Genomic DNA, 23945 nt, shown 5'->3' with positions numbered 1-23945 from the left:
TGCCCTCAATACCTACTTTTTTGGGAGTCCTGGGTGCCTTGTGGCTCCTCGCAGCACCTGTGTGTGTGCCCCTGTATGTCCATCTCCCCCCATCCCCGCGGCTCTCCTGGTGCGAGGTCCAGGGGCTTTGCTCCGCATCCCCCCAGCACTCTGGTCCTGCGCCTCCTCCCAGCCTCTGGGTGCCAGTCTCTCCCTGCATCACCTTCTGGGGGACCCCCAACTCCCCCCACACTGCCCCTGTGGCTGCTGCTTTGTACCCTGCCCCTCTGCCTTGCCCCTGGGCTGCCTCTGCCCCCCCCGGGCATGCAGCTCTGGGTGCCCCCCTGCACCCTGGTGCATGCCCCCCCCTCAGCCCCATGCTCTGTGCCCTCTCGCTCCCACCCGGTGCGGAGTCTCCCGCCCCCCCCCCACAGGCCCAGGAGGCCCGTGGTTCCCCCCCTCCCACCTGGGAAGCCCATGGGTCCCCCGCTCCCCCACTCTGTCCCCCCCGGAGTCCCGTGGGTCCCCCCCTGCCACCTGGGAGGCTGGTGGGGTCCCCCGTTCCCACTCAGGAGGGCCGTGGGTGCCCCCTCCCACTCGGGAAGCCCGTGGGTCCCCCGCCCGCCCACTCTGTCCCCCCCGAAGTCCCGTGGTTCCCCCCCTCCCACCCGGCATGCCCGTGGGGTCCCCCCCGAAGGCCCGTGGCTGTGCCCCCCCCCCACCCGAGAAGCCCGTGGGGTCCCCCCCAGAGGCCCGTGGCTCGCCACCCCCAACCCGGGCGGCCCGTGGGGACCCCCCGCAGCCCCCCCCCGTCCCTCGCACCGGCTCCCGGGCGGGGCGGCCGCCGCCGGGCGGCCAATGGGCGCGGGGGGGCGCGGCCGGCGGGGCCGCCGCATTTAGCGGCCGGGCCGGGCTGGACCGAGCGGAGCCGAGCCGGGCGGGCGGCGAAGCCGGGGATGGAGCGGGCGGCGGGGCCGGAGGCAGCGGCAGGGACAGCGCTGGCCGCCTCGCTGGCCGAGGGGTTAATCAAGTCCCCGCGGCCGCTGATGAAGAAGCAGGCGGTGAAGCGGCACCACCACAAGCACAACCTCAAGCACCGCTACGAGTTCCTGGAGACGCTGGGGAAGGGCACCTACGGGAAGGTGAAGAAAGCCCGGGAGCGCTCCGGTAAACTGGTAAGGATCCCCCGGGGCATCCTCCCCGTGAGCCGGTGCGGGGCTCTGCGCATCCCCAGCTCCGAGAGGTGCGGCCCCGCCGGTAACCGGGAAGCGCGCGGGAGGGGGGAGGGGGGAGCATCCCAGAGGGGCCTCGCACCCCCCGGGGGGGCTGCAGCTCCCTTTGCCCACTTGACCGCCTTGGCCTTCCTGCCGAGAGGAGCCGCAGGTCCCCGGCAGCCGAGAGCAAACATCGCACTTGAGGCTGAAGGGCTTCCCGCAGCGCCCCTGCCCTGGCTGGGGGGGGGGTTGCATCCCCGTCCGGGATGCTGAGCCCCTGGGAAGCGAGTGGCTGTGCGCCATGCATGGCTCAATCCAGCGCAGCCCTCCGGAGGCGTGCAGGGAGAAGTGGGGGACCCTCACCCCCAGGGAAGCAGGGTGCTGCTGGCCTGGCAGCCCTGGCCTTTTGGAATCCACAAGGTTTCAAAGGATAAACCTGAACGTGATTTCCCTGCTCCGGTGCATCCTGCACCACAGGGTGCTGGGACCCGAGAAAGGCGCTGGCACCCACAGCCTGTCCTGGGAGCTGGGGGGAGCGATGGGGTCCCACGGCCGGACCAGCCTGGGCAGGTGCTGAGGGCTGAGCAGGGCGTGAGGCTGCATCGCTAACGTGCTGAGGAAAACCACTGTAAATCCGAGAGGTTTTCTTGTGTAACGCTCTTCGGTAAGTCAGCTCTGCCATTTCCATTGGCCTATCTGATTCTGAAGAAGCTGCTGTTTTGCTGCATAATCAGGGCCTTGAAATGCAGCTTCCACCCACAGACCTGGAAGGATCCCTCCCCTCGGGATGGGCGAGAAGCCTTGGCTTTCCCTGGCGGCACCTCACAAAGCTTGTGTGGGGAATGGCTGAGCTGCCAGAAAACTCACCTGCCTGTGGAAGCCCCTTGGGACAGGGGCTGGTTTGGCTGGCAGGTTGGTCTGTTATAATGCAAATTAAACACACAAGCCAATGCCTCCCCAATAAATGCTGGAGATAGTCAAAGGCTGGATGGACTAACTAGTACCTCGACGAGCTGGCCGTGTAGGAACAGGAGGCTTAACCACAAATCTTCCCTCTTCCCACAAATTCTTTCTTGTAGCACTCAGCATTTCCGGACCTGTTTAATCTGCAGGCTTATCCTGAGCTGGGTGGGTGTTTGCTCCTGCTCCAAGTGGCTTTCACTTCCCAAACACCGAGGTGTGAGAGCAGGTCCTGCAGCCTCTGCCAGTTACTCCTCGTGGGCTGCGTGGATCCAACGTTACCGGCTGAGGCTGTAACGCTGGAGCTGCTCCGTGCCTGGTTTTTGCCTCTGGCTAATCAGAAAGTGCCGCTGTCAGATGCACTGAATATTGAACCATCTCGTTTTGCTGCGTAGCTTTCTTTTTTTTTTTTTTTTTCCTCCTCTGAATTTTAACCAACCTACCCGGACTTAGTTCAGAGCAAGGTGTCTCTAACCAGCTGGTAGGCTGCAGGGAAGACCAAGCTCCCACAGCTGAAGGGTTTTTGGGGACTTCCATGAACATTCTTTGTCTGAAAACCCCTTGTTTTCCAGTTAGAAATCCTTTAGGTGAAATGATGCTCATACCTTCTGGTGGGTACTTCTGCTGAGTGCCCTCCCCAGTCCTTGGAAAATTGTTGTGTCCCTGAAATATTAAGCAGGTGGCGAGAGAGTCACTGGTTCTTTTTCCTTTCCCTTTTTTCTTTTCTTTTTCCCTGCATCTCTCAGTTTGAAGACTCAGTAATATGTGCCATGGTGGTGCAAACTGGTTCCTGCACCTGTTTGCATGGCAGCATCTAGCTTTTTTTTTTTTTTTTTTTTTTTTTTTTCTTCCAGCCTGGTTCCCAAGCCCTGGCCCGCAGCCAAGTCAAACAGAAAGAGGGACCTTCTGTGGGACTCACTTGCAGTGTCAGAAATGTATTTGTGGCCTTGTATGTTGTCAAGGGGGAGGCAGCACCTGGAATATTCCAAAGCAGCAAAGCCTCTTTTGATGTCCAGTAAGGGGCGAACACTGGTCTCTTCCCTAGTGGGTTGTAATCCATGTTTCATGGAGCATGAAATGCTGCACTCACAAACTGGAATAACTTCTGAAGTGCTGCCTGGGGTTGTAGCTGAATGCACCTTTCAGCAGCTGCTGAGAATACCTGCTCTGCCTCCCGCCCCACCCCACCCCCCAAAAAAAAAAAATAAAAGGCTTTTTGACTTGGAATGGACTCTCAAGTTCTCTAGGCTCCTGCAGCGGGACTTCTTGGGGATGTTTCCTGCAGGAGATTCTTCTCATGGCATTGGTGGTGGAGGCAGTGTGTAGGCTGTGGTGCTGTGTCCCTGAAGCTGCTGATCCCTGTCTCCAGGGTGGCACAGCCTTTTCTGTCTCAAGGGGAGATCCTCTGCTGTCATCCCTCTTAGGTAGAGGATGTTTTGGAACAAAGCTGCTTCTCAGCACCCCTGGGGAAGGATGGGATGGCCCAGGGTTTAGCCTCCCCATCAGCGCTTGACAGGCAGATAAATCTTCCCACCTTGAGTGGCTGGCTCAGTCTTTGTATGAGATGAGGACCCTAACAGTGCCGTACCCTTGCTGTGCATCGTGCCTGGCCGTTACTGTCTGCAGGCGAGCCCCGGGGCTGTAACAGTGCCCTAAACCTGCTCAGGGCTGCTGACTCCCTCTGCCTTGGAGGTCACTAACCACCGGGCTGGTAGGCAAGGGCGTTCACCAGCACCCTGCTGAATACACCCGGTGGCATCTCCTAAGGCTTCCCACAGCCTAGAGCCACTTTGTCTTTTTATGGAGAGTGGATCTTGCCCTAAGCCCCGGCTCAGCAGTGCATATGCATGAGCATCTTGATCAGCAAACACGCGCTGCATGCACCGCAAAATCCTGCAGCAGTTGGGTTGGATGTCGAGCTTCAGGAGGGAGATGAATAGAGTGAGTCAACAGGAATTTGGGAGCAGGCTGGCTTGCTGCAGGAAGGCTTTGCCCGCATTCTACTGGGGGTCAGGTAATCAGGGGCTGGAGCAAAAAAATTGTTAAACGTTAACCTAGCACAAAGGTCAGGGAAAAGAATACCTGGCTTTCAAGAAGCTATTAAGCGCCTTCAGAAGCTTTGCCCAGAAACTTGCACCTGGGTTATTGGACTTTCTTTGGCCAGAGTCCATTCTGCTTGGTTGCTCCAGCCCCTGGGGCTGATGCAGACGTGATGCTTCCCCAGTGAGCAGGAGGCAACCTCTGCCCTGGCCAGTGCTGGCCTGAAGTGGACTAGTGCAGCAGAGCTCTGGGGCTGGAGGGACTCCATCGGCCATCTCTCTTGCCCATCTGAGCTCTTCAAATTGACCTGTCCTCCCATGGAGACATTGATGTGGCAGCTGGGATCTTGCTGCTTTAGTGCCGGGTGACTCGCTGTGGGTGCAATGGGTGTTACTTAGCAAGAAGGGCTGCAGACTTGCTCTGAGCCCTTTGCTGCTTGGTGGCCTAGCTCTCCGGGAACGAGGTGTCTGACTCCCCTAAATCAGAAGGAGGTGAGGCCGAGAATCCATCCTGCACAGCCAAAGGCGGAGGAGGGTCCCTGCACACTGTAGCCATGAGCATCACTCCTGTGCTGGCAGCTGGGGCCGGCGGGTGTCTGTGGCCCCTCTCCCCGTTGCTGGGAGACCCGTGTGGAGGTTCCTTTACAGGATTAATGCTGTTCCGCATTCTTGTCTGATAGAAAAAAAGAGGTTCTGCTGGATTCAGTTGTAAATTCAACCCTAGGAGCACATTGTCTCTCCCCAGCCCCTTTGAAAGAGGATTAGAAGGCATCTATTCTCCAGCACTTACTCTTCTTTCTCCTCCCCTTTCAATTTCCTTGTAGAGGATAACTTGAAAACCCAAGTGAAAGGCTGGAAAGCAGCTTCCATCGTCAGCACCATGTCTCCAGGCCGGCTGGAGTACAGTCCTGTGCCTAGGAGGGATCTATTCTTTAATAGCAAACTTTCTCTTACCTTTACATGATCAGCTCCTTGAAATAAGTATTTACGAGGAAAACAAAACCTGGTGGTTGTTTTTCTTTTTTTCTTTTTTTTTTTTTCTTTCTTTTCTTCCTGCTTTCATGACCCCAAGAAGACGTCGTTGTTGTTATCTTCCAAGTCATGTGTGCAGGTCACATTCCTCTGGCTGGCAGCGGTCCAGCGGCGGCTGTAGCCTGGGACACAATTCCTGTAAGCCACGGCACATAAATGAGGAGCAGGGCCGTGCTACCTGCAGGAGGAGGCTTGGCAAGCTCTCCTGGTAGGAGCTGGCAGCAGGTTTCCCTTAGGGGGGAGATGGGGGGAGCTTCTCCCTCGTGCACAGCATCAGGGCTTGGAAAGTATAAACCCCGTAATTGATAAAATTGACTTTTTTATTTTATTTGGAGTTGCTTCAGTGGAGCCGTGCAGCATGGCTTTTGGGTGCAGCACACCTGAATGGGGAAGATAGGCTATTGATCTCTTGCTTGTGAGCCTCTTCCTGAAAGGGGGGTGGGGTGGGTTTCTTGCCCTGCAACAGGCTTTGGGAAGCCACGATGCTTCTGGCCCCAACAGCCAGGTGACCCTCTCCGCGTGTGCTCATTCGCAGGTGGCTATCAAGTCAATCCGGAAAGACAAAATCAAGGATGAGCAGGACCTTGTCCACATCCGGAGAGAGATTGAGATCATGTCCTCCCTCAACCACCCCCACATCATTGCTGTCCACGAAGGTGAGCCCTCCTCTCCCCTTCCCATCCCAGCAGCATCCCCGAGCAGAGCCTCCCAGGTGGGCTGGGTACCAGGGCAGGCTCTGCGGCAGTGGGGTTAGCGCTCGCTGCCCTTCTCATTCAGAGCACAAGCTGTTTGCTATGGCCTGTGTGGTGCTGGTGACTCAGCACCAGCAGGGAGAGCAGATGCTGCTGGGCTGCGGTTTCCCCGCTGCACTCCCCCGCCTCTGCGCAGAGCAGCGGCGAGGGGAAATACCTGCTCCAGAAATAGCCGCTTCCCATCCCATCGCCTCCCGCCCGGAGAGGGAAGCTGGCTCCAGGAGTCTGTGGCCTTTTGAGGCTGGAAGCTTTGGTGCTGCTGCCGGCGAGAGGCTGTGCCGTGGAGGGGGAGCTGGTGGCCAGGGCTCCCAGCAAAGCCCAGTGTGCTGTGTGTGGGTCTGGTTGTGCTGGATGCTCGCCCCAGCCATGGCAAGTGCTGCAGCGATGGGAATCTCTGTGACTCTGCTGTCAGCCCGAGGCAGGAGCTAATCTCGGTGCTGGAGTCCCACTTATTCCCTCCCCTGGGGCACAGGAAAAGCAAACTGCAGGGTGCTGGGAGAGCTCTGGGTGCTGCTGGGCTTGGCTGGACACAGGGTGCTGGGAGAGCTCTGGGTGCTGCTGGGCTTGGCTTTATGGCCAGGGCTGGGCTTTGCTCCCAGGGTGTCTGGACAACACCAACCAAAGGGGAATTTCTCAAATTCTAACTATGACCAGACTGGGAGCAAAGCTCCAGCTGGATCAGTCTTTGCTTAAACGCTGAGTCCTTCAGCCGCAAACCCAGCGTGCTCCGCACTCTTCCTCGGGGCTGGCTCTGCTGGGGTTCATTGTGCGGTGCCGGCGTGTGGCCGGTGCCTGCGTTATCGCTGCCTCTGGTGTGTGTGAGGGATCCAGAGTCCTTTTGTCCTCTCAACAAAAGCAAGTGGATTGGCAGTTCATGGGCGGTGTTTGCAAGGACTGAGTCACGCTGACTGCTGGAATTCAAAAAATATTGAGGTAGCTTTCTGCAACAGGAAGAAAATGCTCCTTTTCTCGGCTCGAGCCAGGGCTGTGTTGAGAGCAATGGGAACGTGTAGAAAGGCCAGCCAGCAGCTCCATCGCCTTTCCCCTTGGCAGGGCTCTATCTAGCAAAGAACCATGTGTCTTAGTCACCCCCTGGCAGAGCAGGGCCCTTCCTCCCGTGCTGTGTGGCTGCAGAGGCCGCTTGTCCAGCAGCCCCAGTGGCACTGTGGGATGCGGGTGGCAGCTCTGGCCACCCCGTTCCGACCTGTGGGTACCTGCAGAAACCCCGACACCTTCTGTTTTGCAAAACAGACTGAGGGCACAGGCACTGGGGTGGGCAGTGTGTTAAGTTGGTCAGGGCTCCACCTGCCCGTTAAAAGGCAGGAGAAGTCCCTTACCTCTGCGAATCCATCCTAATGCCCTGTGGCTTCCCACCCCTGCGCAGTGTTTGAGAACAGCAGCAAGATCGTCATCGTGATGGAATACGCCAGCAAGGGGGATCTGTACGACTACATCAGCGAGCGGCAGCGGCTGACAGAGCAGGAGGCACGCCACTTCTTCCGACAGGTCGTGTCAGCCGTCTACTACTGCCATAAGGTGGGTCGGCACCACGCTTCCCACCACCTTCCCGGTGGGAGAACGGAGGGATCGCTCCAGTGTGCTTGGCAGGCTCTGGGCAGAAGTGCAGCAGCTGGGGCTGGGCAGGGGTCTGGTGCCTGATGGGGAAGCTCAGCCTGGGCTGGGAGGTGAGGGGAGCTGGTGGCCACTGGCCTTTCCTGGAGAGGGGTTCATTCTGCCTCTCACCTGGGGCGCGGTAGCCCTCGGGCTGGCACCGAAGCAGCGCTCAAGCAGCTTTCGGGAAGTCCTTGTCTTGGCTTTCTGTTGCTGCGGCACAGGGTGACTAACCCTGCCAGGGAATTATCGACTGGGAGACACGCAGGGCTGTCTGCTGGCGCTGAAAGCTGAGCCCTGGGTCACCTGTTTCATCCCCTGAAAGGGATGCAAACCTACAGGGCCCTGACCGTGGAGCCTGTGGGTCTCCCTGGAGGATGCTCTGAGGGCGCGCCCTGTCATATATTGGTCCTGGGTACCCGCGTGCCCTTGGCAGGGAGGAGGGGTTGCAGGGCACCTCCTGAACCTGAAGCAAGTTGGAGTCTCTCTTAGCTGGGCAGTAGCAGGTCCTGGTAAATCATGGAGCTGTGCCCCGGCGGGAGCGGGCACCGGCTGCTCTCATGGGTGGGCGGCTGGGGAGGGTGCGGGAGCTCAGCGTGGCACCCGGTGTGGGGTGCTGGCGCGGGGTGCTGCCCTGCTTGTGCTCCTGAGCACCACGGGGAGCTGACAGCACACAGCTTGGGTCGTGGTTTACAGCCTGTCCTCATTGACGCACCCAGGGTTATTTACTGCTCCTCCGATTGCTGTCACAGTGTCCTGTTCGCGTGCCGCTGTGCATGGCAGTGACCTCCCCATGCTGCCTGACTTTTCCTTCCCCAAACCCGCTGTGAGCTAAACCCGTCTCTCCCCTCCCTCGTGCAGAATGGGGTCGTTCACAGGGACCTGAAGCTAGAGAACATCCTTCTCGATACCAACGGCAACATCAAGGTGAGAGCCTGGCCACGCTTTGGGTGTCACCCAGCAAAGGGGTTTAAGGGATGCTGCCCAGCGTGGGCGGACTGGGGGTGGCCACAACACCATGGTCCCCGCAGGGCACGCGCTTTGGCACTTTGTGGAGCTGCGGGAAGCCATCTGTCGGCACTGGGACTGCTGGGATCAGCCTGGCGCTGCTGTTTGCCCAGGAGATGGGGAGCCAGGAGGGGCGCCTGTACCTGCCCCTGCCATCTGCACCTGGCAGCTGAGCAGGAGAGGCTCCGTGCTGCCTATTAAAGCCGTTATCTATCTCTCTGCTGATAAGAGGGCAAAGTCTGAACGCTGAGGTCAAAGCCCGACTGGCTGGATAAGGAGGGACTCTCCCAGCAAAAGTCCTGGTCCCTGTGTGCACCTCCCAGGTTGGCGGAGGGAGGTGCGGGGCAGCTCCTGGCTCCGCTGGCCCTGAGTGATGCTTTTTGCCCCAGCTGGGAAAGCTGTGGCCGCCCGGGGAGGAAGGGCATGGCTGCAGCCGGGAATCTGCTGCGGTCGGTGATAAACGGGCTGCGGGGTTTTATCTCAAAGGGGGTAATTTTGCAACTGGGAGCTCACGAGTACCTGCCGCTCAGTGAGAGGTGATGGGCGTGATGAGGATAACGAACGAGTGTGCGAGGTGGTGCAGAGAGGGGCTGAAGCAACCTGGTGTGGCTGTGAAGGAGCTGGAGGAGAGCCCGGCAGCTCTCCCTCTAACCCCACCTTTGCCTCTGCTCCCAGGGTGCTGGGGCTGGGGCTGGAGGAGCAGAGCCGCAGGGCAGCTGCTGTGGTGGCTGGAATGAGCTTTCTGGGAGGGGGAGAGGGGCAGGAGCAGCCCTGGGGGTGGGCACCCAGCCCGCTGCTGCTCCCTGAGGAGGCTGGGGGCACCCAGGAGCAGGGTGCCGAGGGCAGCACTGGTTTTGGCCGAGCTCCCAGCTGGGGAGCTTTGGGTGGCAATGGTACTCCACCCGTGAAGGGGAGCTTTGCTGCTTGATAACAGCTATAAATGTCTCTCCAGATCGCGGACTTTGGCCTGTCCAACATTTACCAGCAGGATAAACTTCTGCAGACTTACTGTGGCAGCCCACTCTACGCATCCCCCGAAATCATCAATGGGAGGCCGTACAAGGGCCCAGAGGTAGGTTGTGCTTCACCCCCTGTGGATGGGAATGTCGTGCTGCCTCTTTTTGCTCGGCCTTGGGAAGGCACTGGGTGTTTTCCAGCGGAGCGTTGTGGGCAGAGCCCTGCCTGCGTGCTTTGGGGTAACGGGGGTCGCCTAAGACCAAGTACCGCCTGGTTGGTGTGTGGGAGCCACAGAGGGATGGACGTGGTGGGATGCAGGTGGCTGGAGCTGGTCCTGCCCCATGCTTTGTCCTCCCCCTTGGCTTTTGCCATTCTGGGAGCCTGCTGAGGCTCTGGGGGGGGGTTCTGCCCAGCCAGGGTGGGGGCCAGGGCAGCCTGGTCCTGCTGCCCCCCCCTCCAGGCTCATCTGTCCCTCTGGCAGGTGGACAGCTGGTCCCTGGGTGTTCTCCTCTACATCCTGGTCCACGGCACGATGCCGTTCGATGGCCACGACTACAAGACTCTGGTCAAGCAGATCACGAGTGGGGACTACCGGGAACCCACAAAGCTGTCAGGTAGGCAGACGCCCACCACCCCACGCATCCCCCTGCCACGTGTTTCCTTCAGTGCCTGACCTGCCTCTTCCCCAGATGCTTGTGGGCTGATCCGGTGGATGCTGATGGTGAACCCGGAGCGCCGTGCCACCATTGAGGACATCGCCACGCACTGGTGGGTTAACTGGGGCTACAAAGTGCCCATCGGGGAGCAAGAGTTGCTGCGGGAGAGCGAGTCCCCCCTGGCCACGGTGGCAGAGTGGCTTCGCCGCTCCTCCCGGCCCCTGCTGGAGAACAGCTCCAAGGTGCGATGCTTCTTGAAGCAGCACATCCCCGGTGTAGCCCTGGAGCGGCAGCGCTCCCTCAAGAAGTCCAAGAAGGAGAACGATGTCTCCCACGCGCTGCAGGAGGTGGCCCTGGCCCCGGAGAACCCCACCAAGTCCATCCTCAAGCGGCCCAAGGGCATCCTGAAGAAGAGAAACTCCTGCGAGCAGAAGGTGCCTGGCCCTGGCCCCCCACCGGCAGTGCCCGTGGGAGAGGCGAGGGGTGAGGATGGAGAGGTGGCCGCTGCGGATCTCACCCAGATCCTGTCCTCGGGCATGCAGCCTTGCAGCACGGATGTCGGAGCGGTGCCCATGGCCGTGCCCAAGAAGGGAATACTGAAAAAGCCCCCGACGAGGGAGTCTGGATATTACTCATCCCTGGAGTGCTGTGAGTCTGGGGATGTCCTGGATGCAGGGAGCTTGGACCTTGATGGGAACGTGTTTGCTGACAACCCCTCCCCAGAGCAGGGCCCCCAGGGTCTCCCCACCCGTAGGAAAGGCATCCTCAAGCACAACGGCAAGTACACCTCCAGCAGCACCGAGCCAGAGGGTCTCCCTGGGCAGGGCTTTGGGGGCTTCAGCGAGGTGCCCCTGCCTCAGGCACCCCGCGCCCGCCCGTCCAGCGCCGTGAGCGAGGACAGCATCCTTTCCACGGAGTCCTTTGACCAACTTGACCTGCCTGCCCTTGTCCCCCATGGTGGCAGGGGCATGCGGGGCTGCATCTCCGCCGACAGCCTCCTGCGGCTGGAAGAGGAGGAGGAGATGGAGGAAGGGCGCAGGTTGCGCCGCTGGACTGTGACACATTGCCGGAGCCCCCTGAGAGAGAGCAGCTTGTCCCTGGCAGGCTGTGACAATGTCACTGAGGTCTATCGGCGTGCTGTGGCCATTGGCATGAAGCTGAGCTGAGGGCACCTCCTGGCAGGGCTCCCCGGGGGGGTACATGTTGGGGAGGGGGCTGAGCCCTCCCTGTCCCAGGGCTGCTGGTGCTGCTGAGCCACATCCCACGTATTTATTTCGCAGCCTTGTGCCCCTTGGGGAGGAGCGCAGGTGGGGAGGGAACCAGGGTGGCTCCGGGGCATCGGCAGGGAGATGCCCCAGGGCCGGGACATTAAATGGACCAAAGCTCCGAGTGATCCAGCCACTGCCCTTGCAGAGGGGCTGGGGGGTCCCGGAGGCTCCTTGCTGCCTCATCCCCTCGCAAACAGGTTCATCTCATTGGGGGTGGGGGGAAACCAAGGGGTTGAGGATATTTTTTTTTTTTCCTTTGCACTGTGTTTTGGCTGCACAAGATAACGGATGGGGCAGGTGATATATACCTCAAACAAGCTGGAGATGTAGCAGGGTGCTGGTGAGGGGCTGAGGGGTGCTGCCCTGGCTGCTGCCTGCTGGCTGGGCTCTTGGGATGTGCCGGGAATGGGATGCAAAACCACCCAGGCTTTGGCTCTTCCCTCTCCTATGCTGAGTAACCCAACTGGATCTGGCCAAAACCCCAGTCTGAGAACATGCTCTGATGGTAACATCACTATTTTTTATTTTTTTTTTATGTCAAAAGGAGGAAGAGAAAAAAAAAAAGTGCCTTTGAGGCACCATGTCTTTATTTATTGCCTTTGTCCAACTTGATGTAAAACTTCAGCAGCACAGGATGTGTCTGGCTCCGTAACAGCCTCCCAGATGTTTTTTACAGGGGGTGGTGGGTGGAGGTGTCTGTGCCGTTGTCTCATGTGCCGCACATCGAAGCTCCGTTGCACTATTGCCACGTGTACGCTGGCCCTTTCCCTTCTCCAGGGTGTATGTGATTTTTCCCCTCCTTCCTACAGAGGTGGTCTTGAGAAAACCATTAAATTAAAAGCAAATGCTAGATCCAAGTCGTTATCTTGATTGCTGTGCCACTGCTGCTCGGGGGAGCAGGGAGGTGTGATAGGGTGCTGCTCCTGGCAGGATGGGGCTGTGCATGGTGCTGGGCCTTGCTGCAGTAAAGGTAAGTGTGAGTTAGCTCAGGATGTATCCTCTGGGGTATAACACCTTCGTGCAGCATGTACTTGGCCCCTCCAGTGCCAAGGCTGCTGCGTGGGCTTAAACTGGTGCTTTCCCCACCAGTGCTGTGCGGTGCTGAGCTGTGCCTTGGCATATCCCTTATGTGGGGGTTCAGCACCCACCAGGATGGTGACTGGCTGTAGTTTTTAAGGCTGAGCAGCTGCGTGACCCCGTGAGGGGGGGCTGGCTGGGGGCAGGACCTGCTGTGGCAGTACCACAGCACTGCTGCAGTGGTGCTGCCTGCGCTGTGCCCCTGCACCGGAGGGCAACGAGTGGAGGCTGAAGTTTAGGGAAAGCTGTGATGGATGGAGGTGGGTGGCTGCTGAGGATGGTGGACTTGTTACCCCCTCCCCACCGCAGGGTGTCCCAGCTCTGCTCCCAAACTGCGCTTTGACAACGCCGGTGGTGGGTGGGTTTGGATTTGTGGAATATCTGCAGGTCTTGGCTGCAGGAGCTGCCTGCTGGGCAGCTGCCATCTCCACCTGCAGTGCCGGCAGGTGCTGGAGAAAGGACAGAGCGAGACGGCCCCAGCAGCCAGAGCTCGGCTGTGGCAGGTACCACCGGGCTGTCTCCTCTCCGACCCTTTCCCCCAGCTTCCTTTGTCCTCTCCACCTGCTGCGGCATTGAGACCAGTTTTATTGCTTTACAAAGCGCTGTAACGATTTCCCGTTTCCAGTTGGGTTAATAAGAGACATTTCAGGTCTCCACCGCGGAGAAGCTGAGCCACAGGAGCAGGGTGGCAGGGTGGCCTGCCAGGAATGCCACCCCTCGTCCCACGCGGCCAAAGCCATGGGGGGCCACGTGCACTCTGCCCCCCACCGCGCATTCCCTGCGTGCTTCCCGTGTTATTAAGAAACGTCGGAGCATTTAAAACTGCTCTGAGGGCATCCAGCTTAGCCAGGGCAAAGTTCCAGTGCCCTGTGGGCTGCTGAGGCGGGAGGGGGCAAGCCGAGGGCTGCAGCACCCATGGGTGCGGGGGCATGGAGCATCCCAAGGTGGAGGTCACGCTGGGGAAGGGACAGAGCTTGCTTTTTGGAAAGCATTGGTGGGTTTGGTTTCTGGAGCATCCTAAGGTGCTGCGGTCCTGTTTCATTAATAATTTTCAAGAAAATGTTCTTGTGTGCCGGCTTCAGAGCCAGGCTGGGCTGCAGCAGCTCCAGGTGGGCACCGCGCGGGTGCCACGCACATGCTGACCACCCTACCACGTGTGTCCCGGCTGGTGGCAGCTGCTCTTTGCACCAGTTTAGGAGTGGTGTCTTGGTCGGCTCAGGCTTGTGGCAGCCCCCCAGGGCTGCAGCAGCGAGCGGAGCTCCCACCCCACCTGCCCTGCAGCGATGCGCAAGGGCGAGAAATGCAGTCGGAGACTCCCAGGGCTGGATGAGCAGGCGAGGGAGGCAGTCTGAACCCAAGGGCACCTCGGAATCGGTGGGAGGGGGCTGCAGTGACTGTTCCCCATCCCTGCCGGTGCCCCCCTCCCCGCACTGTGCCCGTGCTCCCAGCATTCTCCCACCAGCCCTTGGTAACGCTCCTTTCATCCCAGCCCTGATTTCCACTGCCCCCCATATGGCAGCTGCCCCCCACAGCTGGGGCCTGAGCCCCCCTTTCAGGCCACGACTATTATTAACATCTCTCTTTTATTCAGCCCTTTCATCTTGAGGATTCACAAACCTCCTGCTTCCCTCCTGCCTCCCGAGCTCCCGGGAGCTGCTCAGCGCAGCCCCCCTGCCCCATCCCTGCTGTGGGTGTTTGAAGTGGGTGAAAATGACCTCAGCGGCGTTTTGTTGAGAAAATGCCATTTTTGGGGGGTGACTTCAGCATTTGCTGGCAGTGCTGCCTCGGTGTGTGGGAGCGGAGCTGTGCTCCTGCTGGGCTAGCTTCGGGGAGAGGGAAAGGGGATGAAACACTCAAAGATAAATTGTCCCTGATGATGGGTGATGCTGGAGTGCTTGGAGCACTGTGGATTTATACCAACTGGTGCAAACTTCCCTTGCCACTGTCCCGAGGGGTTGTCCAGGTGAAGCCAGCCTGCAGTGAGTGCCGCGGCTGCTGGGGGGACAGTCAGGACCCCCTCCTGCTAGTCCTCAGGGTGCTGGCTTCTTACTGGGGGAAACTGGTACATCCCCATGGGCTGCACCCCAGGGACTGGTGCTGCAGACATTGCTGGAGGGCAGGTGGTAAGGATTGTCAGGCATGAAAACTGGGCATTTCCAGGGATTTTTCAGTGGGGAGAGGGCTGGGGTGGCTGGCCTGGCTGGGGCTTGGTGGCTCGCTCACACCCCAGGCATGCAGCACCATGCACCAGCCCAGACCTGTAGCTGCCGCTTACCTGGGGGCTGTTTCCAGAGCCACGTCCCCATGCGTCATCTGCAAGCAGCCCCAGCACCCTAAAAAAAGGAGAGAGAAGGATATTTTGGGGCCGGAGCAGCAGTGAGCTGGCCGGAGGAGTGGAAGCGGGTGGCTGCCCCACCACTCCCAGCAGGTCCTGCCCGGGCTGGGCTGGGTGTCCCGGCAGAGGGGACCTGTCAGCGCTCCCCTGGCCCCGGGGAGCTGCCGTGGCCCTGAGTCACCCCACAGCACCGCGCTCCTGCCCGGGCTTGTGCCGCGGAGCCCGGATGCGCCGAGCCCATATTTGGGGCTGGGAGCGGGACAGGCAGAGCAGGCTCGGGGGGACACAGCGTGGGGAGGGAGGCATGTGCCTTCCTGAGGGGGGATGCCTGTGACCCCCAGGGACAGCCTGCAGCAGAGGCCACTTGCATGTAACTGCTGAGAAAGCGGCTGCAGGCAGCGCAAGGGTGCAGCTGGCATCTCCGCTGGCGCTTGCGAGAACCGTTCTTGTATCAGTGGAAAGGAGACAGCGGCAGGGCCACAGCCTGCTCTCATTAGCAACTGGCTCCTAACGATGCCCAGGGCATGGAGCGGCTCAAGGAACGAACGTGGGTGGATGCCCCAAGCGCTCTGGGCTTTTCGTATCTGCTGCCTGGAGGCTGTCATCCTCCCGACAGCCTTGACTGAGCCACACTGCCGTTCCTTCGTGTAGAAATCTCCCCTTGTTGGTTTTCTTTTCCTCAGCTTTTCTGCTTGAGCATTTTTTTGTCTGTCTGACGCATCGTGGGCCCAGAGCCAAAAATGTTTCTGAGACATTTTGTCGTAACTTTGAGTGCCAGAACAATTAACACAACAAAGTTTAGACGTTTCTTTTGCATGTGATGCTTTCAAAGTAGGGCTTTTCTTTTTAAGGTGCCTCCACAACTACCTGTTTGATTGCTGGATTTCTTTGAAGATCTAAAGAAGAGAAATCCCCACATGAAAGTCCTCCCGTCTTCAATGGCACTTTGCTGCAGCCCGGAGCAGCTGAAAAGGGGGAGAAAGCGGCACCCGGAAACTTTGATCCTGTTTCCCTGGAGCATGAGGAATGGCTGCATCACATCTGAGCCTGAGACCTAAAAACGTAATCCTGGACCCCACCAGGGACGTGGATAACTGAGTGCTGGTAACCACCTTGAAGCCCCAGTGCTCTCCCAAAGCCACGGCAGTGCTGCTGGGTCTGTGCCGGAGGGGGAAGCCCACGGGATTTCTCTGAGCAGCACAACTCTGCCCACCTACCCAGACCAGCAGCTCCACAGTCCTGGGGTCTGCAGCACTGGGGCGGTGGTCCTCTCTGCAGCAGGAGGGGGCAGAGGGGATGAGGAGAGGATGCTGTGCCAGCACCGCTGGAGCATGGTTTCCAGCTGAGGGACCATCCAGCCATCTCCTGTCCTGCCCATCACTTGCAGGGCCATCTGCCCCATCACGCCTGCTGTGAGCTTCCACGGTGGGACCCCAAATGCTCTCACTGGACAACTCCTTCTCCCGAGCATCCACCAGCCCATCCCTTGCTGAGCCCCTGGGCACGGGCGGGCACGGCTTATGGCAATGGAACCCCCTACGCTTCTCAAGCGCTTCATATATGTGCAAAGCAGGCATGGGAGGCGCAAAGCTGGCGGGGCTCCCACGGAGACACGGCAAACGAGCCACGCTGGCTCAACCGCCCGGCCGGGCACGCCGTCACCGGCTGCCTGCGCCGGGGGCTGCCGGCTGCTATCGCCCGGCGAGAGCAGGGCTGTGCTGGGGCTCCGCGGGGACATGGCACACCCAGATGCTGTCTCCTTGCCAGGCTGCCAGCTCAGCCCTCCCCGCCAGAGCCGGCTGAACCGCTTTCTCTGGGTGCAGGCTTGGCTTCTTGCAAAAGCAGGTGAAGCAAGAAAGGTGCCCATTTTTCCAGAGGCAGCGGCTGGGAGGGGGGCAGGGCTCAGCACCACTCGCATGCAGGGCAGTGCCGCTGCAGGAAGTTCCCAGCTGGGATGCAAACCTGCTCCCGACATGGCAGTGATGTCCCAACCTATGCAAACACCACCAGCAAGAAGCAGGCCTCCTGGCAACTCTGCGGTAGGTCTTGTGGGTAGATGGATATTGGCGTTCCCATTTTACACCTGAAGGAACTGGAGTCACACAGTTACTTGGGTGCCTAAAGATGCAAAGCGTTGCTTCACTGGATTGTCAGGACAGCCTCGGTTGGATTTGCTGGATTTGGGACCCACCAGGTCCAGCCCTTTCAAGAAACCCGTCTGGGTGCTTCTTTGCATTCACTGGCAACCAGATACGCTGGGAAAATCACCCTCCCCTGCAGCTCCCAGCGGTTCTGCGCTCCCTTCCCGTGTGAGACATGGGACAAGCTCCCTCACAGCACTGGGCTGGGGGACGGGGGCTCCCAGCTGCTACAGGAATGGCCCTTGGCAGAGGCATTTTAGAGCCTTCTGCTCCCCCTGTGCTGGTTGCCCTGTGCCCACCACCGTGCAGATCCACCTGGGAGGGTCGTGGTGTTGGGGTGCAGCTTTCCCCCAGTACACCAGTCCCAGTGGAGCCCTGCCCAGCTGGAGAGGTGCTGCCCTGGGCACTGTGGAGATGCCATCGAGGTGACACAGCGATGAGAGAAGGTGTTGCAAACCTCAGTGTCCTGCAGGGCCACCTGAGTCACTGCGCTGTCAGGGCTTTGCCCCAGACAGGCCACCCTGGGGACTGCCTGAAGGATGGTTTGCACAAACCTGGGGTGCTCCGTGGGCAGCAAAGGGCTGGGATGAGGGTGTCTGTCATCAGGGAGCTGCCCACAGTGCAGCCCCACGCCCCTGCGCCCTGCCTGCATCTGCCTGCAGCACCTGCTCTTGGTAGCCAGGAGGCCACCAGCCCACGGGCACAGGGGACAGGGACAGCAGAGCCATCAGGGACCCTCCAGCAAGCCTGGGGGGTACCAGGACCCTGAGCCTTTGGGGGTGGCAGGACCCTGAGCCTTTGGCCAACACCTTGTGCCATTTGTTGCCTGATGTGGGGCAGCGAACATTGACTTTGCTTTATGGTGGGACCTGCACTGGTTTATGGTGGGACCTGAACTGGTTTATGGTGGGACCTGCACAGCCCTGCTCAGCCCCACGAGGGTGACCGGGGACCAGCACAGCCAAGCCGTGGTCTCAGCTGAGGGATGCCCGGCTGGTGCCCGGCTGGGTCGGTACCTCGAGATGAGGCAGTTTGAACGGGAAGGATGGTGCTGCCCCTTCCCCCTGCTGCTCCGCGGTGACTTGCTGGGCAGGGGGCAGCCAGGGAGACCCCCCAGCCTCCACCATGCTACGATCGACCTGAGAGCCTGGGCAGCCCTCGGGGAGCTACACGATCAATTATTTTTCTAATCTTATCTAGCTGTCTTTCTCCCGCTTTCTCTTGTGTGCCTTTCTCTCCCTGCCTTCCCCTCCCTCCCCTGCGCTTTGTAGCTGCCCGACAGCCCCACTTCCCCCCTCCAGCCCTTCACTTTGATCCTAGGAAGAAGCAATTGATACTCCTTATCTTTATTGTGGTAGAGACATTCCCGACACTGCCCTTAATTAAATTCCTCTTCATTTTCTTCCATAAGCCTTTCTTTCCCCCTACTCCAGACGAGTATTTATTTTTAAATGTGCAATTAAATTATTAGATTGGCCATGAGTATAACAGCAGCCAGATCCACCGGGGCTCTGCTCCGTGCAGTTCAGGGGGTGACCCCAGGGCTTTCCCCCCCCTCTCCCTCCCTGTGCAGCTCAGCCATGGGCTGCTGGGGTCATTCAAGCTCGAGGTGCTGCTGCTCACCCCGTGTGCCCGGGCAGGGAGCTTGGGCTCGGAGGCTGGCAGGGCCTGGGACCAGCCTGTGGTGTAGGGACAGCAGGTGACAGGCAGCCAGCACCCACAGGCACTGGCCTTTCCAAAGCCCAGTGTCAGCAGGAGCTGCTCCACGGTGTGGCTGATGCACCTCTGATGGCTGCAGACGATGTACATGGGCGCCTCGATCCCCTCACCACCGGCAGCAGCCCTGGAGAGGGAGGCATTTGCAGCGCACGGGGTGATGGTGTTCTCTGCTGGGTGCTGAGCTTGCTGAGAACCACTCCTGGGAGGGGTCCAGATGCCCCCGGGAGAAGCCCAAGCGCCTGTGCTGGCCAAGAGTGCAAGAGAGTGTGGCAGCGGTCTGGAAAGCAGGCAGTTCCCAAAACCACGTCACCGGTACAGAGCAGGCAGGTGGCATCTGAGAGTGCCCGTGCTGACCTCCCTGTCCCTGTCCCTGTCTCCGGCCAGGACATGCCCTGCCCGAGCAGCTGCAGGAGCTCACAGCAGGAGGTTGGACCCCGTCAGTCCTGGTTTTAATTGCAGTGGCTTGGAGGAAAGGGGCTGCACGGGGCGTTATCAGCTCCCATCCATCCAGCAGCTCCCTCCCCACCATTCCCTGGCTGCAAGAAAGAAAAGTGAAGCTATAATGTGAGCAGGCAGCCCCCCACCCCGGCCCCGGTAGGGATCAGGGAAGCAGGATGGGCTCACGGGTGGTGGCAGCAGCCTCCTGTGCCCTGCTGTGCTCTGCGGAGGGCAGTGGTGGCATTGACACCGGTCACAGTGGCATGGGCACTGCCAGCGGTACCACAGGTGCTGGTCATGGTGACATTGGCACTGGCCGTGGTGGCGCAGGCACTGGCCATGGTGGCATTGGCACTGGCCACCACCACTCTCACCAGGTGAGACCCGAGTGCCCCAGAGCCGCTGCCGGCTGTGTCTCTGCACCACTTTAAGCTTTTCCGCTCGGAAATTTTTCCTCCAGACACTTTGACCTCAGGGGCAGTGAGTATTTTTCATGTAGATCAGTTGAAATTCCCCCGGAGACAGCGCAGGAATGTGAAGCATGTTATCCTTGGTACCAGCTCTTTCTTTTTAAGGCCTAAGTTTGGCCACGCCAGCCAGGGGGAGGGGATGCCTGGGGTCCCGCCGTCTTTCCCACTGATGATTGCCAACATCCCCGTGCCCCTAGACCCCCTTTCTCCTCATCTTCCCCCTCCTCCTTGGGAAAACTCCCCCGCTGCATCGCATCCCCACGATGTGCCAGGATGGGCTGTCCCGGCGGGTGCCTGGGTGAGGGTCCCCATGCCAGGGTTTGCAGTGGGGTGAGCAGCAGCAAACCGGGGGTGAGGCAATGCCAGCAGCACCCCAAAAAGGAGGTGGGTACCTCTGGGCGCACGAGGGAGCAGCCTCCAGCTCTTGGTGCTCCTCTCCTTGGGCACGCAGGGAGGTCCCCAGAACCACGGGGACGCTGCTGGGATGTTTTGGGAGCCCCACCAGCAGAGCAGAGGGCAGCTAATATATTATTTTATCGTCTGAGGCTCATGCAGCTGGAAGCTTGACGGCGTAACACTAGTGAGATAAATGGCTGCCTTGTTCATCTCCATTAAGTGCAATTACCCCTTAGATACCAAAACAATTTATTATTATTATTACTTCTTCAAAGCTTGCTGTGGTGACAGGTGCCCATGCACAGGAGGCAGGGGATGGGGGCCAGTGCTGCCTGGCCACCCCTCGCCCCATGCTGTGGGGCCTGGGCACCCCAGGGTGCCTTTGGGTGGCAGCGGCAGCGCGGTTGCAATGTGGCAAACCAGTCCCAAACAGGGAGCGAAGGGAAATCCTGCAGAGGAAAGCATTCCTCTGGCTGTGCCCACCAGAGAGGTCCCACCCCGCCGGCTCGGCCACAGTGCTGGTGCCCCCCACCCCTGCAGGAACCCTCCGACCCACCTCTGGCATTCCCCAGGAGCCCCCAGTGCCCGTCCTCCCTGTGGGCACCCACGCCAGCCCCATGCCATGTGGCTCGCAGGGGATGCGACCTGCTCCCCACGCCGGGGCAGGGGTGGCTGAGCCCCAGGACCCCAGGGTGCAGGGCCATGAGTGTCCTCGTGCCCGGTGGCACCAGCTCGGTGTGCCCCGTGGCCCCCGCCACCCCAGTCACTCTGTCTTATCCCGCTCTCAATAGCAGACTGGGAGCCCAGCTGCAGCTATTACATAAAACGCAATTAGCAAGGCGGGCGAGGGAGGCCTGAATGGCATTAAGGAATTCCTCCCGGGCTGACGTCAAAGCTTCACCTCTCCTCTCACCACCCACACAAAGGGGGCCGTTATGAGCCCCCCTTCCCCTCCCCGACCCCGCTGTGCCGCTGCCCGCTGGGAGAATGCCAGTCCTCAGGGAGCCCCGGGCTGCACATGCCATGCGGGAATTGTCCCTGTGACCAGCGCGAATGTCACCGGCAGCTCCCTGGCTGCATGTGCAGGATTTGCTGGCTCTTGCCTCCCCCTTGCCGGGCATGGCCCTTGCCGTCTGCCAGCTGCTCGCTCATGAGAGGGGGGCTCAGCCAGGTGCCCAGGCCTGGGGAGCGGGAGGATGCTGGATGCTGGATGCTGGGGGGCAGCAGGGATGTGGCTCCTGGCTGGCAGCACCCAGCCCACGGGCCCTGCTGCTCCCCCGGGCAGGATGGAGCTGAGGTGGGGACCAGCCCAGGCAGCTGGCCAGGGGGGACAGGCATGTTTGGGAACAGGAGGCACCACAGGTCCTGAAATTCCCGCTGGGATGGCAGTCGCCCAGCAGGCTGGAGGAGCTCTGCTCACCGCCCCAGCACCGGGGCCTCATCCAGCTGCTGCCAAGGAGGTGGTGGGGGGTGGCCAGTGCCAGGACATGAGCATTTTGCTATGAATGCCCCAAAGAGCCACAGGCTGCTCCGCTGCCCTCAGCCAGCGGGGGCTGCCTCTGCTGAGGGTGGGTGGCAGGGCTCGTGCACAGTGCAGGTGGGACCTCCAGGACCCTCCCCACTTTGCAGAGGACACAGCCATCGCTGGTGCTGAGCTGCGGCACGCACCCGCTGCGTGCTCCAGCACCCTATTGCACCCACCTCCCACTGCCAAGGGAGCCCACAGCCCCCTGAGGTTCATTTAACTCAGGGTGCTCACTGCTCCCCGCAGAAAGCCCCCCTTGTTCCGCAAGCTCAGGACCACCAGCCCTCCCCTCTGCCCCCCACCAGGCCCTCCCGCCCCTCCGCGCTGCCCCAGACCCCCAGCCCGGGTGGGGTGGGGTGGGGTGTCAATGCCGCGTGCAGGCAGGAGAGGGTTAAAGCGCTAATTAAGGTGCGCTAATTAAGGTGAAGGGCCCAGCCCGGCCCTGCCCGGCACTTAGGGAGGATGCCCGGTGGCTCCGGTCCCACCGCTGGGCCCTCTGCGGCGGAGCCCGGGGGCCCCCCTGCGGCCGCGGGTCCACAGCGCCGCGCCCCCGGCCCGGCCGCCCATCGCCGGCAGGGAAAAGGCTTTTCCCCGTCCTTCCTTTTCCTTCCTTTTCCTTCCTTTTCCTTCCTTTTCCTTCCTTTTCCTTCCTTTTCCTTCCTTTTCCTTCCTTTTCCTTCCTTTTCCTTCCTTTTCCTTCCTTTTCCTTCCTTTTCCTTCCTTTTCCTTCCTTTTCCTTCCTTTTCCTTCCTTTTCCTTCCTTTTCCTTCCTTTTCGCTTTCTTTTCCCACCGTCCTTCCTCTCCTTTTCGCTTTCTTTTCCCACCGTCCTTCCTCTCCTTTTCGCTTTCTTTTCCCACCGTCCTTCCTCTCCTTTTCGCTTTCTTTTCCCACCGTCCTTCCTCTCCTTTTCGCTTTCTTTTCCCACCGTCCTTCCTCTCCTTTTCGCTTTCTTTTCCCACCGTCCTTCCTCTCCTTTTCGCTTTCTTTTCCCACCGTCCTTCCTCTCCTTTTTGCTTTCTTTTCCCACCGTCCTTCCTCTCCTCTCCTTTTGCTTTCTTTTCCCACCGTCCTTCCTCTCCTCTCCTTTTGCTTTTCTTTTCTTTTCCACCGTCCTTCCCTCTCCTCTCCTTTTGCTTTTCTTTTCTTTTCCACCGTCCTTCTTTTTCCCCATGGGCAGGGGGCAGCTGCCCCCCCGGGTCTCAGGGTCCGGGCTGGGGCAGAGCCAAGCAGTGAAGGCCGGTGTGTTCATGTCGCAGGTGTAGTGGTGCTGAGCTGCCCTGGTGCAGCCGGTGCCGCACACGCCTCGCCGGGACACGGCCGGGCCGGCAGCTCTGCTCAGCCTGTGGATGCGGCCGGTCCCCAGCCCGGTGCCCCAGCATCAGCCCAGCTCCGAGCGAGCCCACGTTGCTCAGACCGAGCTCACGGAGCCAGGACCGCTCCCTGCGGGAAGGATGTGTCCCGGGTGCCACCTGCCGCGACAGGCCAGGCTCCACGGAGCCTCTGCGAAGGTCTGTGCTGTCTCGTCCCACCTGCAGCACGGTCCTGCGCGCTGGCGCTTGGCTGCCTTGTCTCCATCACCTCCTGGATGCCCTTTCCAGTAAGCACAGGGGTCACCTGGGAGCGGGGTCCATCCCCGTGCCCCCAGTCCCTCCGCAGCCAGAGGCAGGACTCGGTCCCCTCGACGCCCCACCGCCTGCTGCCTTGCTTGTCCCCACCCGTCCCCGCTCAGCAGCCAGTTCAGACCCGTTTGCCGTCTTTCCAGGCCAGAGCAGCTAAAACCCAGCCTGCCACCGTGCTTCAGAGCTAGCGCAGCCTCACCTCCCTGCTGCCCCTCTGCACGGAGCTCACTCGCAGCCCCTGTGGTTTGACTTCGGAGCTGGGATGCACCCGGTACCTGCCGGCCCTGCTGCCACATCTCTGCAAGGACAGTGGGGCCACCTCTTGCTGTGGCCACCCTCCACCAGCCCTCCTCGGTCTCCTCCACCGCTTCTTTCCTTGTCGATGCATCAGACCCAGCGCCCTGGCGTTGTGGCTTCTGCTCAGAGCTCTCTGCTGGGGCTACAGGCTGGGGTCTCCAGCCCGGTGCCCCACCAGCCCTCCTCCTTGCAGCCCCCCACCCCTGTGTTGCCAGTTCCTCTGCTCTGTGCAGAGCCCCCAGCTGCTGGGACGCACTGGGAGTTGTGCTAGTGTGAGGGGTGATGCTCAAGTGCCCAGGGATGCAGGGAGCCAGATGTGGGGCCACAGGTGGGCTCGGCTCGGCTCTGGGAGCACAGAGGATGTGGGAAAGGACATGTACCTTCCTCTCCACCTGCTGGAATTGCCTCTGCCCCTCCTGTGGGACCCCTCAACCCTCCCAAGCACCCCGT

The 23945-nt window shown here is 60.3% G+C and overlaps 1 protein-coding gene across 1 annotated transcript; it reads left to right on the top strand.

Moving 5' to 3' along the window:
* The first annotated feature begins 435 nt into the window (after nt 1-435).
* Nucleotides 436-12326, top strand: NUAK2 (NUAK family kinase 2). The gene is made up of 7 exons (XM_080367677.1): nt 436-1154; nt 5760-5880; nt 7361-7512; nt 8449-8514; nt 9548-9667; nt 10034-10166; nt 10242-12326. Exons 1-7 carry the CDS (start codon nt 936-938, stop codon nt 11372-11374), a joined length of 1944 nt encoding a protein of 647 aa, XP_080223803.1. The 5' UTR covers nt 436-935; the 3' UTR covers nt 11375-12326.
* Nucleotides 12327-23945: the final 11619 nt, after the last annotated feature.

Source organism: Falco punctatus (assembly GCF_963210335.1).
Source record: "Falco punctatus genome assembly, chromosome: 17".
Taxonomy (NCBI): Eukaryota; Metazoa; Chordata; class Aves; order Falconiformes; family Falconidae; genus Falco; species Falco punctatus.
This window is presented reverse-complemented; position numbering and strand designations above follow the sequence as displayed.